Source organism: Eschrichtius robustus, chromosome 2 (genome assembly GCF_028021215.1).
Source record: "Eschrichtius robustus isolate mEscRob2 chromosome 2, mEscRob2.pri, whole genome shotgun sequence".
In the NCBI taxonomy this organism is placed as follows: Eukaryota; Metazoa; Chordata; class Mammalia; order Artiodactyla; family Eschrichtiidae; genus Eschrichtius; species Eschrichtius robustus.
In genome coordinates this window covers 126,805,735-126,823,824 of record NC_090825.1, presented here as the reverse complement: position 1 = coordinate 126,823,824, position 18,090 = coordinate 126,805,735, and the positions used below count along the sequence as shown (strand labels likewise).

General features: G+C 53.9%; 1 protein-coding gene across 8 annotated transcripts in view; it reads right to left on the bottom strand.

Annotated features, from left to right (window-relative positions):
* Positions 1–16,900, bottom strand: part of TCOF1 (treacle ribosome biogenesis factor 1) — a 38,504-nt gene extending 21,604 nt beyond the window's left edge. For all 8 annotated transcript variants that reach the window (XM_068536198.1, XM_068536199.1, XM_068536200.1 and 5 more), the window contains exons 1-13: positions 16,756–16,900; positions 14,286–14,341; positions 11,266–11,417; positions 9,127–9,200; positions 8,004–8,190; positions 7,308–7,381; positions 5,254–5,481; positions 4,182–4,364; positions 3,731–3,958; positions 3,351–3,554; positions 3,014–3,196; positions 2,630–2,884; positions 2,343–2,540 (exon numbers count right to left, since the gene is read on the bottom strand). In XM_068536198.1, coding sequence (XP_068392299.1) covers positions 2,343–2,540; positions 2,630–2,884; positions 3,014–3,196; positions 3,351–3,554; positions 3,731–3,958; positions 4,182–4,364; positions 5,254–5,481; positions 7,308–7,381; positions 8,004–8,190; positions 9,127–9,200; positions 11,266–11,417; positions 14,286–14,341; positions 16,756–16,863 — 2,130 coding nt within the window. In that variant the 5' untranslated portion in view covers positions 16,864–16,900. The remainder of the gene's footprint in view (positions 1–2,342; positions 2,541–2,629; positions 2,885–3,013; positions 3,197–3,350; positions 3,555–3,730; positions 3,959–4,181; positions 4,365–5,253; positions 5,482–7,307; positions 7,382–8,003; positions 8,191–9,126; positions 9,201–11,265; positions 11,418–14,285; positions 14,342–16,755) is intronic.
* Between the last annotated feature and the right edge of the window lie 1,190 nt (positions 16,901–18,090).

Sequence of the window (18,090 nt, the reverse complement as noted above, 5' to 3'; positions counted from 1 at the left end):
GGACATGAGATCAACATACATCACAAGGTCAGGCCCAGAAGGCACCACACCACTTATCTGGTCATTCATCAAACACTGACTGAACATCTCTCTCCTGCCTTTCTCACACAAGGGCTGTCTTTCTATGATATTTAAGTCATGAATCATCTCCTTCCTGAGTCTCTGGCACATTTGGTTTTCCAGAACGGATTCTCTGACTTTAATTTTTTTTTTTAATTAATTATTATTTTTTGGCTGCATTGGGTTTTCGTTGCCGCGTGCGGGCTTTCTCTAGTTGCGGCGGGCAGGGGCTACTCTTTGTTGCGGTGCGCAGGCTTCTCACTGCGGTGGCTTCTCTTGTTCTGGAGCACGGGCTCTAGGTGCACAGGCTTCAGTAGCTGTGGCACGCAGGCTCAGTAGTTGTGGCTCATGGGCTCTAGAGCGCAAGCTCAGTAGTTGTGGCGCACGGGCTTAGTTGCTCTGTGGCATGTGGGATCTTCCCGGACCAGGACTCGAACCTGTGTCCCCTGCGTTAGCAGGCAGTTTCTCAACCACTGCGCCACCAGGGAAGTCCTGTTAATTTGTTTTGAACCTCAATTCCCTCAACGGATGGTTTACTTTGAGCTGGCTGGGTGTCTCTGAGCAGATCAGAGATTGTGACTCATTTCTGACCCCAGCAATGCTAAGCAGAATAGAACAGCATTTTGTGGGTGAGGCCATACAAGTATTATTTCAATCCTCATAATAACACCACAACAGAGGCAGTTATTATCCTCATCCTTCAGATGAAGGCGAGCAAAAGAAGGTGGCCAACAAGACTCCTATCAGCCCTGCTTGTTTTAGCAGAAGCTCTTCAGACCTCTTGAAGCTAGGAAAGGCAGTAGCTTCTGACAGAGCATCAGGCTATAAGGCTACGCCCCTACAGAGAGGGACTGGCTGCTCTATTTTTCAACCTGAGAGAAAATAAGGCCCCAAAGTATGACCATTTCTGTGGCTGGAAAAGTTTTGGCCAAGATATAGCAGAAGGAAGTGGGAAAGGCAAAGGCTTTGGAAGCAGGCGCTGGTGGGGCTGGAGCAAGTCACCAAACAACTCCTCTACGCTCCAATTTCCTCTTCCAGAAACCAAAGTAAATGAACACCGTCTCATAGTTCAGGTGGGAGGCTCAAATGGGAAGACAGATATTTAAGTGATTGGCACACTGAAACTTTTAAGGCATTGGTCTGGAATATGTCTGTAGCTTGGAAAAACAGGATAGGAGACTGTTGACCTGAGACTCTGTGAAGGCCAAGAATAGTTTAAAATCTCAGTAAAGGAATGATAGGACCTTGGGTCCCACAAGATAATAGTGAGATCAGGACAAAAAAAAAAAAAAAATCCATAAAAATGTGTGCTTTGGTACAGGGAAACAAGAAAGTGGTTAGTGAAAAAAAGAGCGGCAATTAAAAATAATAAATGATGGGTGGGTGAATGCAGGGAGTGAGATATCTTCACCTCTCTCCGCTCTCCCAGGCTGGAAGGCAACTCTTGATTCTGCTCCCTCAGGGAGACGGATGAGAACTTGCTGTGTGCAGGCCCTTTGCTGGGTGTGGCAGCTGAGATCTCATCAAATTCTCAACTCTGTGCAGGTTGATTTCCAATTTACAGAAAAATAAACAGAGGCCCTAATGGATTACTTCATTTGCTAGGACATGGAGCTAGGACTTGAACCCAGGCAGCCTGGCTCCAAACCTCCCACCATTCGGCATTCACATGGTCTCCCCTAGTGATTCCACCAGAATGTTCTGCTTGGGGAAACTCACAAAGCCAGGCACTCTCCCACCCCCTGGCTTTTGCGCAGGCTGGTTTCTCTGCCCGGAACACTCCACATCACCTGGTCAACTCTTTCAGCCCACAGTTTAAATGCCACTTCTTACAAGAGGTCTTCTCTCCTGAGAAACCTCTAGACACCATCACCTGCCACGCCCTGCTAGCCTAGGCACACACCCTCCATCTCAACCCTACTATCATACCATGCTGAAATAATCTGTACATGTCCACGTCCCCCCATCTAGGCTGGGAACTCCAAGGGCCAGGGCCAAAGGAGCCCCAGACAAGTTGGCACCTGGCAGATGGGGTACTTAACAGAGCTTGTGTAAAAAGAAATCTCAGTGGGAGCTCAAAAGGTGATGAAGGAGACCCTGGAGCTCGACCCTGGAGCTCTGATGGGCAGAGGAGACGAGTGGAAAGTGTGGAATGAGGCTGAGCTGAGGCTGCTGCTCAGGCTTCTGCATACCTGGGGCAAGAGCAGCCTAGGTAAGCCCATCCTCAGCCCCACCCCAGGCAATGGTGTGGGTGGGGCAGGTTGGCTCCCCCCAGGTCTCACCTGTGCTGCAGTTGAGGCCGCCTCCTCATTGTCCGACTCTTCCTCACTGCTCTCTGAGTCTTCCTGCACCTCAGCTTTGACCTGGGCCACTGCAGGCCCTGCCTTCCCAGCGAGCCCCGGGGTGGTCCGTGCCCCTGAGGGCTCCTTGGTGGGTGCCGAGGCAGCTTTCACTGGGAGGCTTTTCCCTACAGACTTCACCTGGAATGACGTGGAAAAGAGGCATGTCACAGGAGCCAAAGGACCACGTGGGGGCTGGCCCTGCCCCAGCCAAACAAACTTCGCCTCACCTGTCCCACTGAGGCGGCGGGAGCTGTCTCCTCCTCACTCTCCGGCTCCTCGCTGCTTGAAGAGTCCTCCTCTGGCCTCTGGGTGCCCCTGACCACCGCTGCAGATGATGTGCGGGTTGGCGAAGTCACCGTTCCTGCTTTCCAGGGGGCTGGTGTGCTTACTTGCACTGGTGGGGCCTTGGCAGATGCGGGTGTAATAGGGGTGCCCTTCCTTGGGGAGACCTTGGTCTGAGAAGTTTTCACAGCTGATTTCGCCTGAGGGGACACAGAAGTCAGAAGCTACAGAAGGATCTTGGACTCAGAGCCCCCATCTGCTCAGGGCTGGAGCCCCACTGCCATCCTCCCCCACCGCTCCCTGTGGGGCTGACCGGCGGGGGCAGCTACCTGGGCTGGAGTCTTGGCTGCGGGGGCCTCGTCCTCACTGTCTGACTCCTCCTCACTGCTCTCCGAGTCTTCCTTGGACCTTTCAGTCTTGACCTGGGCGGCTGCAGGCCCGGCCTTCTGAGGGGGGCCCTGGGTGGGACCTGAGGCAGGTCTGACCTGCAGGACTTTCCCCGAGGACTTTGCCTGCAGCGAGACACACAGGCTCAGGGGAGAGCACCCAAAGTGTGGCTTTGCACAGAGACACAGAGACGGAGAGGGTCAACAGGCACGGTGAGCAGAGGGGGAGGGGCTTCCGGCACTGAGCCGGAGACAAGAGACTGACAAGCAGGGGCCTCACCTGGGCCAAGGCCGCTGCCCTCAGCGCCTCCCCCTCGCTGTCCGACTCCTCGCTGCTGCTCTCCGAGTCCGCATCCCACTTTGCCACCTGGGCGGCTACAGCCCTTGCCTTCCGAGGGAGCGTTGGGACAGCACTCTTCGCTGAGGGCCCCGTGCTTGTGGCTGAGGCAGCTCTGACCTGGGAGTTTTTTCCCGAGGGCTTTGCCTGGGAGTGACAAAGGACAGGGTCAGGATAGGGGGCTTGGGGGGAATGTGTGTGAGGTAAGACAGGAGGTGAGGAGAGCGGATGGAGGGCAGCGGTTCTGGGTGCAGAGGAGGAGAGGCCCACAGGGTCTCTGCAGGCAATGCACAGGGCCGGGCCGGACATCCCTCCAGCCTCACCTGAGCCAGGCTCGCGGTTTGGGGCACGGTTGGGGACGCCTCCCCCTCGCTGTCTGACTCCTCGCTGCTGCTCTCTGAGTCCTCCTCCTGCCCCCTGGTCTGGGCCTGGATGGCTGCAGGACCTGCCTTGCCAGGGGGTGCTGGAGGGGCCCCTTTCCCAGGGGAAAGCACCTGGGCAGGTGCTGCTGAGGTGGCTCTGACCTGGGGGATCTTCCCTGAGGGCTTTGCCTGGAGCGAGAGAAACAGTATTAGAGGAGGGAGCCCAGACGGTGGGCGTGAGGAAACACAGGAGAGCGGACAGGGTTAAGGACACCGCAGACACCACACCACACGGTGAGACGGCGCAGGGCTCTGAGCATGGCTGGGGCGCATGCAGAGCGGGAGAACAAGCCCTCAGAAGGCCTCCTGGGATGGGGCGCTGGCTGTGGGACTCTCCCTCCCCAGGCCTCACCTGCAGCAGAGTCTGGGCAGCTGGCGCCTCCTCCTCGCTGTCCGACTCCTCGCTGCTGCTCTCCGAGTCCTCCTCTGGCCTCCCTGCCTTCCCAGGGGGTGCTGGGGTGGCCCCTTTCCCAGGGGTCCCCTTGGCAGGACCCGAGGCAGCTCTGACCTGGACAGTTTTCTCGGAGGCCTTCACCTAGTAAAAGAGAAAGTGCAGTTTGCTCCCCTCCTTCTGAAAATCCCCTCGTGACACCTTAAGAATAAGGCTCGAGGCCTTAGTGAGGCTCACGAGACCCCCCTGCTTCTCTCCGCAACTCCCCACCTTGACCGGTGCTCCAGCCGGTATGGCCGACCAGCCAGTATGGCCATACCTCCTCATCCCCGGGGCCTTCACACCGCCTGCCCATTTCACTACCACTACCACTACCGCCTCATCCCCTGGGTCCCAGACAGATGCCAGTTCCTTATAGCAGTTCTCCATGATGGCCCTGCCCCAGGGTGGGCAGGCTCAGGGCTTCCAGGGGCCTTTGACCACCTGTCTGACCCCTATTCCTCCCTGCTCTCTGATTCCAACAGCTTCCCAGCCTCTCTGGCTTTCCCTTAGGACATGCCCAGCTGCAGCTGCGACTACCCAAGCGAGGAGAAGGGGGTCCCAGCAGATGGAATGGAAGCGGATTCCTGTCTGCTAACAAGCCATGATTTGGCCTGAGAAGCCAGAGGACCAGGTAATTAAAACTTCTCAAGCCCCTTCACAGCAGGACTAGCTGGGACAAGGACAGCAGCCCATTTACTAGACAGGGAAACTGGGGTGAAGGGAGTGGTTACTGACTGGGTGGGGTGCAGCACCTGCCCTTTGGGAAGCAGCCATTCCAGGCCACTGCTTGGACAGGAAGGGCCATTTCCAGAAGCGGCTGGAGCAAAACCAGGTGCCCTTGCCCTTCAACTCCCACAGCCCCGCCTCCCTCTCCCCAAACTCCACGGCGAGTCTCCTCTGGCAGGGAAGGTGCTCATTACACAGTTACTCCACCAGTCTCGGGGCCAGGGAACCAGGGAACCCCGAGGAGCAGGCCTCCCTTGGGCCTCACCTGGCTGGGTGTCCCCGCAGGGGCCCCCTCCTCACTCTCGGACTCCTTGCTGCTCTCTGAGACCTCTTCTGGCTTCTTGGCCCTGCTGGCTGGGGTCATGGCACCCCCTCTGACTTGGGGTGTCACACATCCCGCCTTCCCTGGGGTCGGGGCTGCCCTTCTCCTTGGAGACTCCTTGGCCACAGCTGCTGAGGCTTTGACCTGTGGTGGTTTTACTGCAGGTTTCACCTGGAACAAGAGGATGGAATCAGAGAATAATCCTCTCCACCCGTGAGGAGTATAAGATGCCTCATAGTTTGTAAAGCTCTTTCCTAATGTCATCTGGTTCTCAAACAACTCCCTAAGACAGATACTATCTTTACACCTGTTTTCCAGTACAGGACAAAAGGCTCAGAGAGGTTAAACCACTCAACACCAATACGGAGGGGCAGAGCTGTGACTTGAACCCATGTCTATATGGCTCTGGGGGCGGAGCTCTCAACCACGATGCTCGTCTCCCACCTGGCACACAGGGCCCAGCAGAGGGGCAGCCACTCTCAACCAGGACAGCTCATGATTGTCTGTCCCTCCAGCTACAGTATCTCGTCATGGTGGCCACCCCACGGGCCAGGAGGCTAGGATCTCAACTCCAGTCTTGGCACTGGCTTGCTGAGATTCCTGGGGTACATTCCTTCCCTCTCTGGGCTCTGGCCCACTGAAGCTATGGGTTTGGCTGCTGGTTTCCCAGGGCCAGGAGTGTCGCTCATTCCCTTGGCAGGGCCTGGGGGATGGGAGCCCAGGGCGTCCTTATGGCTGGCTGTAACTAGGGCCCAAAGGTGGGACGGAATGTGGGGAGCAGCCCACAGCTAGGCCCGGGGTAGCTGGGAGCAAGGTCTCCACCTTCGCGGGTGACTGGTTAAGGCAGGAAGGCAAGGTAGGAAGCACCGTGGGTGCCAGGCCAATCCATCCCTGCATCCTACTCTTCTCCCTCTGCAACACCTTTCCCCTGGGTGTCCTGGCACCAGGCACCAGCATCTCCTGCCAGCACTACTCCAACAGCCCCTCAACCACCTCATTATGTTTATTCAGCATTGTCCTCTGATCCAGGCCACAACCAGCGATCTTCCCGAACCGTAAGTCAGGCCATCTTACCGCTGTGACTGTAGCCCTGCAGTGGCTTCTCACAGTCTCCAGAATAAAACCCAAATTCCTCTCAGCAGTCCTCTTGGTCAAGCATGGATCTGGCCCCTGCCTACTGACCTCACCTTGTATCACTTTCCGCCTCATTGATGAAATTGCAGATCACCGTTGCTTAAAAGCACCAAACTCGTTTTGTGTCTGCCTCTGCCCATGCTGTCCCTCTGCCTGCGTCACATTCCTGTTACTACGCCTCAGAGCTCTCCACGTTTCCCTTTCATAGTAACCATCACCACGGCAGTTAAATTTCTGAGGGACCCCTCCACTTCCCCACGGCAGCAGGAACCCCACCCATCCTGCTTACCACTGTTTCCCCAAGGCCTGGCGCTTGGAAGGTGCACAATAAGGAATAACCTGCGGGGACTCCTCCCAGGTCACGGTTCACAGAATAGACACGGCCACAGACTAAAAGACCTGCCTGCCCCTGGCCGGTGCTGAGGCCTGGCATTCACCAGCAGGCCCAGAGCCCCCTCAGCAGCCTCACCCCACACCCCAGTCACCCGGACAGCCACGCTCCTGCCCCGTGGCCTTTGCTCGTGCAGTTCTTCCCGCTCGAATACCCCTCCCCCCACCTCCCTCCCCGTGAAGCCTCCTGTGCGTCAAGGCCGTGGTCCAGGGCTGCCTCTCCCAGGAAGGCTTCCCCCCACCTCACAGGCAGGATGGCGTCTCTTCCCCCCAGCCCCACACCTTCGCCTGCCTAGAGAGCAGTGAGCAGCGCCTGGCTCCCCGCCTCCGCAGGTCTCAGCCTTCCCAGCTCCCGGTCACCCTGACACCCTTGCTGAACTCATCTGGTGCCCCTGGTAGGTGAGGCCCCGGCCAGGCCCCCAGGAGGGTTAGAGGTTTGCAGAGAGCAGCTCCTGAGGATGGGCGGCAATTACCTCCACGTCCGTCTCATCGCTCGAGCTGGAGGTGTCCTCGCTGGAGCTGGCGGCCTGGCTGGCGGCTGCCATTCCTGAGGAATAAACAAGGAGGGACTGAGGGCCTTTCCAGACCCGCCTGCCCCTCGCCGGCACCCTCCACGCCAGCTACTCAGGGCCAGGTGCGAGCGCTCCTCCCCCTGCCGCAGCTCCGCGCTCTCTGGAAGGCGCACAGCCCAGGGGCATGCCACTCCCCCTGTGCTCCTGCGCGGCTCTGAGGCCCCGGTAAGGCCTATGATGTTAGGTCCTAATACACGAGCGCCAGGAGCTGGTGGCTCAGAAGATCTCCTTCCACCAGCACACAGCAGCAGGCAGGGCAGATGCCTATTTCACATGGGAGACGGAGGTAAGCCCAGGCCTCTCAGCTTAGCCTCTGAGCCTCTGCGGCGGGCCCCGCACCCACCTGAGAGCAATAAACCAGAAAGGGCTCCAACCCCACCCCGGCTGCTCACACGCCCTCCGCAAAGCCTGAGGTGTCCCTGCAGCTGACTCTTCCTCACCCAGGGGAGGGGAAAATGGCCTGAGGTGGGGGTCCTCGCTGTCATAGAGGCACCCCACTGAATTCCAGAAGGTCCCAGGGCCTGACAAAGCAGCGCCCAGGTCTGCTTCCTCAGCCCGCACTCGGGGGGCCCGGTCCTAGAGGGCAGGGCCGCTCACCAGGCTTGGCAGTGGTTCTGAGGGCCGAGACACTGCCCTCCTCCTCAGTTTCTGAGACCAGGATGGTATTTGCCGAGGGCCCTGCCGCCTTCTGGGGTGACTTCCTGGTGAGGAGGTGGGCTACTGCCTTCCCGGAGGCAGGGTGTGCCGTGGAGTTCACCGTCTTGCTGGCTTTCTTGGTCTTTGCCTACACAGAACAGGAGTGACAGACAGTGGGTATGGCCTGGCAAATGAGGGCACAGACCACATCTGATCCCAGCTCCACCACTTCCTAGCCCTGTGAGCTTGGGCACACTACCTCCCTAAGCCTCAGTTTCTTCATCTTCAAAGTGGGGCTAAAAATGGTACCTCCCCTCGCAGAGGTGTGGAGAGAACCGAATTACAGTTCTTGAGACACAGCAGTTTTGCTCAGCGGTAAGTAGCATTTTGCTGTGGACATTACCATGGCCTCATAATTCTTTCTACATATTTTTTGCTAATGCTACAGGCAATATCAGGGACATAATCCTTTACATGTCTGTGACACTGCTTTGTGGATGACCAAAAAAGGATATTCTACTTTCCAAGTAGTTTCCAGCCTAGAAAGTGATTCTTGAGGGACTTCCCTGGTGGTCCTGTGGTTAGGACTCCACACTTCCACTGCAGGGGGCACGGGTTCCACCCCTGGTCGGGGCACTAAGAGCCCACAAGCCCCCCAGCACGGCCAAAAAAAACCAAAAAAAAGAAACAAAAAAATGCTTCTCAAGCTTTCAGAGCCACAAGTGTCTTATTTGCTCTGGTGTCTCCACTGCCTTGTGCAGTGCCTGGAACATAACTGTATTCGTAACGATTTGCTGAGTGAACAGGTGAATGAGGGGCCGGAGGAGGAAAGGAACTGTCTCTTCCAGGTGTGTAATGTGCCCAGTGGCCCATGGCGGTAGGCGTTATCCCCATCTTACAGAAAAAAAAAACTGAGGCCCACAGAGGTGAAGGGACAGACCACAACCACACTGCGACTGAGGCTGAGATCTGAATCCAAGTTGGGCAATTACCCACAACCCTATCCTTCTCTGACACAGGGGACTGTGTCCTACAGGGCACTTCAACTCCCACAGGTGACAGCTTGGAAGGTGGTCTCACTCACCTTGGCTTTTTCTTTCACACTTGAAGGCAAAACCTTCCCCGTGGCTGAGGAGTTGGTAGATGCTAGTGCCGGGACTGCAAGACAAAAACACTGGTTGGGTGAGCCAGATGAGCATCTTCTCATGGGTGAGTGGCAAACAGGCTCAGGTCACCTAATAATTCAACTGGTATGGCTGCCTGGGGCTGGCATGAGATCTGAGGCTAAGCCTGGACCGGGAAAGAGCTCGGTGGTGCATCAGCCACAGCCCCCAGGAGCAAGAGAGGAGAGTGACGACATGAAAGCCATGTGTCTGCATCCCCGATGGGGTCCCAATTCCCTGGTGGCATGAGATGCTGAAGCCCCCAGAGGAAAAGGGATTGGCTTCTAGTCCTGCCGCATACTACCCCGGAGGCCCCGCATAACTCCAGGGGTGCCATTCCCACAGGCTACCTGCCACAATGCAGCCCTAACGTCACTCAGCAATACAGGGGAAGGTCAGGCAGCCCCAGGTCCACAGAGAAAGCTGCCTGAATTAAGCGGTTTCTCAGTGGAGAAGTAGCTGAACCATGAGACCGGGACCCTGTTAGATGTCGAGATTTCCAGATTGTTGTTGCTTTTACACCGGGGTATCGTCTCCTTAGAGCTCAGATTAGGGAAAGATTTCTAATGTATGCTGTGAAATAAACAGGATGTTGTTGAAATGAATGATATGATCTAATTCTTTTCCTGACATTTAATTCCATCTCTATTTTTAATTACAGAAAATTTTAAGCCCGTTCCTAAGTAGAGAGAAAGTGTATAAAACCACCCTGCCCCAACCATTATCAACTTGCGGCCAATCTTATTTCAACTGTCCCCCCATTCGCCCTTCCCTGCTGAGTATTATTCTGAAGAAAACACCAGACACCGTATCATGTTGCCCACAGATATTTCAGCATGTTTCTCTCAATGAGGACTCTTAAAAAGTATAATTATAATTCCATTATTACAGCTTTAAAAATTTATTAATATCAAGTAGCCCGTCAGTAGGAAATTTTACAATTTTTGTTTTAAATAGTGTGTAGGTATGGACGTAGGCAAGTATGGATGTCTATCTGTATGATTTCATATACAAAGGAGAGCACTGTAAGGCTACCCTCCAGGAGATACATTTAGGGAGTGGAAGGGGAGCAGGCGAGGGGAACAGGAAACCTCCCACTTTTCTTCTGTATGCTTTTGTACAGTTCACAGTGAACCTGTTTTGCATTATAATTTTAAAAGAGTAAGCAAGGTATAAAATGCATATTCAGTATGATCTCAAGTATCTGAAAAAACATGTTCAGGAAAAATAAATGGAAGAATAATTTGCCAAATTATATGTGGCAAGAATATAGGTAATTTTCCCCTACCTTTCTGAAAAGTAATTTTCACATATTCTATAATGAATACTCCATAACGAAGCCTGTATTTCTTTTACAATCAGAAAACATATTTAAAAATTAAGAAATTATCTTCTATGTAAGTAAAAACCAATAATGCAAAGAAGAACGCTAATTCCTCTGTAGAGCTATGACCACTGTTGGTTAAAGCACAAACTGCCCTGAGAACATGGGAGGAAGGGGCTGTGAAGGCCTCCCTGGGTCACCCCTGCCAACACCCTGAAACCAGAGTGCCCGGGATGGCTTGCCAGTGCTAACCTGCACACTTCCAAAATAACAGGAAGATCGGCAACTCCTGAAGCAGCCCATAAGCACACAGAAGAGGTGCCCGCCAGTTGCCCTCTCTGAAATCTCTCTAGCAGTTCTTCTGAAAATGTGGGCTTCTTTCTATCTTTATCAGAATCACCTGGAGGGCTTGTAAAAATGCAGCTCCTGGGTCCCACTGGAGGGGCTGACTCTACGTGCCCCAAATTAGACTGTAAGGGCCCATCCATGTTTTTGTTCACCATTGGATTCCTAGCACCTGGGACACGATGTCTGGCCCAGAGGAAGGGCTCAAATCAAGACTGAAATAGGTATGTGGGACCCTTCCAACCTTCCCGCTAAAAGGGCCGGTCCTCTGAGGGCTCACTGAAGGAGAAGCTGGAGGTGGACTCTCCCCTGGAACAATCCAGTATACAACAGCCTGTTCCTGAAAGGTGCAGGGCGCTGAGCTGAGCCCCCCAGCACACAGGGCTCTTACTGGCTTTGGTGGTTTCCGCTTCTGCCTCCTGCTCCTCCTCCTCCTCCTCCTCTGAGCTCTCTGAGCTGCTAACGGGGTCTGACACGCGGGTCTTCTTGGCCTGCAGGGCTGCATCTTCCTCTGCCTTCTGCTTCTGGCCAATCTCCGAGGTTCTGCAGGACAAGGGTGACTGGCTAGTTCAACCGGGTGACAAGGACAACCCCAGGAGAGTTGAAAAGGAAGACCTCCCCACATCCTCCCCGCCCCCAAAGGAAACGTGCATAAAGAGAGTTTAAACAGTGCTGAAACACAGTGTTAGATACAATTTTGTGTTCTGCATTTTCACTCATTTCATCGTATTTTTACAATTGTCTGAGTCTTCAAATATTCAGGAAGGGTGGACAATATTATATAACGGCTGCTAAGAGTCACTGAGCGTTAAGTGCCGGCCCTATAGACACTTCACAGCACCATCCAGGCTCCTCCTTCCTCCAGAACTTGTGGCACCTGCAGTGCCCCCTCTTCCTGGAAGATTCTGCCCAGGTCGGTCCCTATTGTCCTTCAGGCCTCAACTCAAATACAGCCTCCTCAGAGAGGCCCTCCCTGATTACCCCCCCCCCACCCCAAGACATTCTCTGCCCTGCCATCCTGTTTCATTTTCTTCAGAGCACGTTCCTCTCTCCTGTTATTTTACCTACTTCCTGCTTGAAGCCTCCACTGCGCAGCCAGGTCCCTGGAGAGGAGGGCTGGCAGGAGCCTTTTCCAGCTCCCTCAGTACCTTGAACACATAGCATGAGTCTCACGGCCAAGTGAGTTGCCCGGAGTCAAAGAGTAAGTCTCAGGCACTGGGGAGGATAAGCACCCAGATGGCTGAGTTGTTGGAACTTTCGAGCATCATCTCCCCTGACCCCAGCCTCCTGCCCCGAGGGAGTCACTGTCTGTGCCCCATGCTCTCCAGACGGGACGGATGCTGCTCTGCCAGTTTGGGATGTGCTGCTTGGGTCCCTTGCTCCCAGGAAGGCTACTCGCTGGGAACCTTCTGCAAAAACAGGTCTCATTTACTGCATGTACCAGTTCACTCTGCCTCTCTCCTCCCAACAGAATGTAAGTTTCACAAGGGCAGGGATTTTTCTCTGGTTTGTTCCCAGCTATATCAAGAACAGTTCTGGCTCACAGTAAGTGCTCAGTAAATACGGAGGTGAGTGGGGGTGGGAGGGGGATGCCTCCAATGGCTAGGTTTAGCACTTTATTTACCATTATTATCTTCATTTTACGGATGGAGACAGACTTGGGGAGGCCAAGTTTGTCCAAGGTCATACAGCTAGTTGCTGGGTTTGAACCACTAGGTTAGGCTAGTTCTGGTGAGTGTGAGGTCCTCATCCCAGTCAGTACTCCTCACCCACAGAAGGGGCTGGTGGCAGGGACGGGCATGCGCTGCGGCTCACTGAAGGAGTTCTCTGGGGAAGGAAGTGCTGTGCAAACACACAGACACCTGGGCAAGTGGGAAAGGAAGTGGGGGTGTGCCCTGTGCTCACTTCAGCAGCAGAGGAGAGCCAAGAACTGAGGCTTGATAGGGCTCTCAAAGACCTTAGCTCTCTACTGGAAGCTCGGATCCCTTCCACACCATGCCTGCCTTTGTTGACACACCTCTGATGACAAGGAGCTCACAACTCCACTGTAGCCTACCTCATTTCTGGAGAGCTCTGATGACCCACTGCTTTTATTCAGAAGCTGAAACCTGTCTTCCTAAAGCAGGTACATATGAGTCCCACTTCAGTCTCTCGGGCCCCAGGGAACACCCCACTCCCTTCATCTTCAAAGATATGCATACAGAGGTCCCTTGCCTGCCCCTCTGACATCTCTTTCCCATCCCAGACAGTTCAGTATTCACTATCATTCCTCATGGGACGTGACTGCAGGTCCTTCACTCCCATAGTTGGCTGTGGTCAGGCCAGTTCATGGAGGGAACGATTATCCCTCCTTCATTTTCAAACCATTCCTCTGCTGATATGTCCTTAGATTATTCCCCTCCTTGTTTCCCATGTTTTACAGGCATTTCACATTCAACATGTCTTTGAAATCTTTCCCTCCAAATTGGGTTCCTTCCATTCAGGTGTACAAGTCAGACACCTGGGAGTGGACTAGACGCCTCTCCAAACCATCCACAGACCCTCATCTCATCCTCTCACATTCCTGGAATCTACTGTCTCCCTCCATGTTATTACTGCCTCAAGCTCCATCAGCTCTTGTCTGGATAATGATATCCACAGCCTCACCTGGTCGCGCCATGCTGCAGGGATCTCATCACTCTCTGCTTTACCCTTCCATGGCTCCCACAGCTCTTGGGGCAAAGACACAACTGCTCCCCATGCATGATCAGGCCTTGCATGGAGTGGGCCCTGCCGACGGTCCAGCCTCGTCTGCACTGTGCCCGCAGCTACAGGCCTCACACCAGTAGTTCCCTCTGCCAGGTACACTCTACTGGCCCCTCCACACCTATTGCCTCGTTCACTCCCCCACTCCCTGCAGCTCTCAAATCAAAGGTCACTTCAGGGAAGCCTCCCCTAAACCCCCAAATGAGGCTAGGCTAACCTGTTTAGATAGTTTTGGCACTGGGCACCTCTTTGCATAATCCTTACTACCACTGTAATTTGACACTCATTTGTTTTTTCTGAGGCGTGCTTACCTTCCTGGACTCCAATGTCAGCTCCAGGAAAGAAGGAACCATGTATGTCTCACTCATGACAATATCTTTGTACTTAGAACAGAGCCTGGCATTCAGTAGTTACTCAATAAATGTTTACTGATTGAATGAATAATAAAAGCTGCTGAGAAGCTTTTGTCCTTAAGAGGCACTGATCACAGCTCAGTGTCCTCTCCATTACCAGACACCCGTATCTGTGACCTGGCTTCCTGGAGGTGATAATAGTATCTACGGTGGGCTATGGGGACAGACCTTACACCAGATTAGTATCCTAGCTGATCCCAAGCTGAGGGCTTGCAGTGTCCCTGCTCTACTCTCTCAGTCCCATTAGACTTACTGTTGCCAGTGTGTATAGATGTCCAGAAGGGTTACAGGCCGAGTCAGGAAACTTTTCTGCAGAGAAGTAAAGAGAAAGCAGCAATCAATCCCCCAACCACAGTAAGGGTCCTCCTTGGGCCCCACTCTCACAACGTCATGATCTACAGAGAGGTGGTTGAGAAGGGGGTCTTTCTGCTCTGGGAAGTATGTCTGCTTGACCCTTCCAGTACCACCCAAACCTTCCAGAGACAAGCAGGGCCAAGTATTTCCAGCTAAAACCTTTTAAGACAACATGTTGGTGAGGAGTATCTTTGAAGATTAGAGTTGGAATGTTCCAGGCTAGCATTTATCTAGCCCCCAGCCTCCCTGGCACTCTCCAGGCTTAGGTGCCACGAGACAGGGCTTTTTCCACCCCTGACCTTTCAGAAGGCTTTCAAAAGCCAGGCTGGTCAATCTCCCCAGGACAGTATGAACCACACCAGATACCGCGCTGTCAGCTCACCCGCTGGGAAGAGACTGGAAACAAATGGTGCCAGTCCTTTGGTAGAAGCAGAGGCCTTTGGAGCCAAGATCAGAAGCCTATTCTCTCTGCAAATGTCAAAAACCTGGGGTGTCAAGTGCCCCAAAGAGGTTGAGTGAGTAATGTGGGGCGAGGGCAGTGCCGGGGATTTAGGCAGAGTGGTCAAGAGGGTGCACCTGGACTCAGGCAGAGCGCCTGTGTTAACTGGATGGGCTACTCTCTTCACCTCTTCAAACTTCTGGTTCTTTCTTTCTAACGTGGGGATAACAGCAGTACCCACCTAAGATGTTGCTGTCAGGCCTGATCGAGACCATCTAGTCAGTGACCAGCACAGGAGCCAGTAACATTGAGAGTGTAACTGACAGTAATTCAAAGTGTCAGTTTCACTGTCCTCGGCCCCTGGCACACTGGCCTCCTCACTGTCCCTCAAATCTGTCAGGGCACCCCGCCCGCACGGGGGCTTGCTATTCCTTCTGTCTGGAATGCTCTCTCCTGCCAACTATACAGCTCACTCCCTCACTTCCTTCAGGTCCTTGCCCGAATGTCACCTTCTCATTGGGGTTTCCTGACCACCCTATATAGATAATTTAACTCTGACATTCCTTATCCGCCCCCACCTGCCTTATTTTTATAGCTAGCACCTACCATCACCCCACACACTGTATCATTAACTTCAAAAAAAAAAAAAAAAATCAGTCATCTGTCGGCTCCTGCTGGAATGTATGCTCCATGAGGGCAGGATACTTTTGCTTAGGTAAATGCCCCAAAGCAGATGGGTATTCTCCTTCACCCCCTGTAGCTGTTAAGTCATGTTAACTGGAGTAAGAAGGGCTACCGAGGTCCAAAGAAGACTGGAAAAAGCACAGGTAATGTCGTAAGGCCCATCATCCTTTAGTTTCTCCAGGAGGTCCCGAGAGCAAGCATCATGACCACAGCCTCCACCACAGCCAAGGGGTACTGATTAACCAAGTCAGTAGCCACCACGCCAGCTTAAAACTTCCCAGTGGCTTACCACTGCTCTTCAGATGAAAACCAAAGTAAGCCAACTCCCTGCCTCTGTCTCCCCAGGGACCTCTATCACCCTTGTACTCCACACTTCAGCCAACTTTCTGGGGCAGTACATATGCAACAATTTGCACCTCTGCTTGGAATATCCACCTCCCTGCTCTCAGATCTCAAAGCAACATCCACTTCCTCAGGAAAGCAACCCTGGATATCCCTGACGAGGGCAAACTGCCATTCTTGTCTTAACACCCTATGCCCCTCATTCTTGGCACTTAATGCAGTGTTAAGTGTACAGGTGTTTTTATGGTTCTTTGATTTATGTCTATCTCCCCTACCAGATTCAGACTGTAAACTCTAAACAGTGAACTGGGGGACCGTGCTCACTATTCTGTCACCAGTACTCTGACCGCCAGATTAACAGCTGCTCAAAGAATGGATGAAGTAAGAAATGACTGCACCACGAGTTCGAATCCCAAAGCTGTCCGACTCAGTACAGAAGGGCTGCTAAGGGCTTGAGCTCCAGCTCAATTAAGGGGCTTCAGACCCCCTCTCTTGGCGTTCTTTCGCCCCACCAGAGCTGGTCGCAATCCACCTCTCAGACTCGCAGCAACCTTCTCGCCCCAGGGAGCCGCGCCGAGCCACGTGGCCCGAGACTTCGGAAACTTTAAACTGCCGCTCCCAGGAAGGGGGTGGAGGTAAGGGGCGCGGGAATTATAAAGCCCTGAGCGTCATACCTCACGTCCCGGCCCGCCCACTGCACAGACAGGGAAACTGAGGCCCATAAGAACTGGGAGCCGCCGGGGTGGGGAGCAGAGGCTGAGTCTCCTTCGGCACCCCAGGCCGCGTCCCGGAGCACCGCGGGAATCCGGCTCTGGGCGCCCTCCAGGCCGCCAGGGGAGGAGGCGCGGGCCTCCTCTCTTCAGATCTTGCACGCGGCCCTCGCACACGGCCCGGGCACGCTTACCTGGCCGCTCTGCTCCTTCACTTCCCGCGCCGCGCGCACATAGCCCGCCTGCAGCAGATGCTGGTAGATCAGGGGAAGCAGCTCCCGCCGCTTCCTGGCCTCGGCCATGCCCGCAACCCCCGGCTTGTCGGTTTACCTGCACGCCCCCCTCAGTCCCCGCCCGCCACTTCCCTCTTGCCCTTAGACCTCGCGACCCCCACTTCCGGCTCCTCCTCCACCCGCCGCGCGGCACGCCGGAACATGTAGTCTTATCTCCAGGAGTGGCCGGCCCCGCCCCGGTGGGTGAAAGGGGCGGAGGCAAGGAGGACAACGAGCCCTCCCATTGGCTGGGAGGGCGTGGTCGGACCCGGACGCGCCCCCTGGGCCGGCCACGATTCGAATGACTTCCCCTTAAATCCTTCAGACTTGTTCCTTGAGATTTGTCTTCCACTTAGCTGTCTGACAGCTGCGATCAGGTTTTACTCATCTCTGAACATCCTAATCTCCAGGTCTCTCTAGATCCGAACTTGCAGTTACCCACTCGTTTATTCATTTCACAGATGTTTTAGAGCCCATAAACCAAGTACTATTTGTCATTGTTCATTCATTCATTGAACAAATAGTTATTGAGCACCATACCTTGAGTTAGCGTTAGGCTAGGATTGGGGGATAAAAAGATGAATAGGATATGGCAGCTGCCCTCAAAGCTCACAGGGAGGAGGGAGACAGTCGGTAACCAAGCAACTATGGTTCAATGTCTTCTGTGCATTGTCCGGGACAGATACAGCCTGTGGGAGAAAGAAGGAGGGGCCCCTGACCCCAAGGAGATATCTAAGCTTAAGCTTAAAGATGGAGTAGGAATTTCTAGGTGCAGAGGAGAGGGATGGCATCCCGCGCAGAGGGCACTGCATGAGTATAGACAGGAGAAACCACCCTGGTACAGGCTGGGAAACCCAGACAAAAAACCAAGTCTGTGCTGCTGGGGTGTAGAGTTGGAGGGTTGAGGGAACGAATGAGGTCACAAAATGATGGAGAAGTTAGCAGGGCCTACAGCACCCCCTCCCCCCAGCCACAGTTTGCACCTTTGCTCCAAGGGCAATAGATAGTCTCTGACTGATTTTATGCAGGAGGGTGACCTGGATTTATGTTTTTAAAAGATTGCTATGACCAAAGCATGGAAGATGGATTTGTGGAGAACAAAACTGGACGTGAGGGTGTTGTAGTTGTGGAGGGGAGGTTGGCAGGGAGAGGGTGACCTAGGCTGGGGAATATTTGAATCAGCTGTTCTTAACTTCATGGATCCATCGAGAAACTGAAGACAGCACGAACCTAACCTTTGCTGCAGAAAAATTTGAA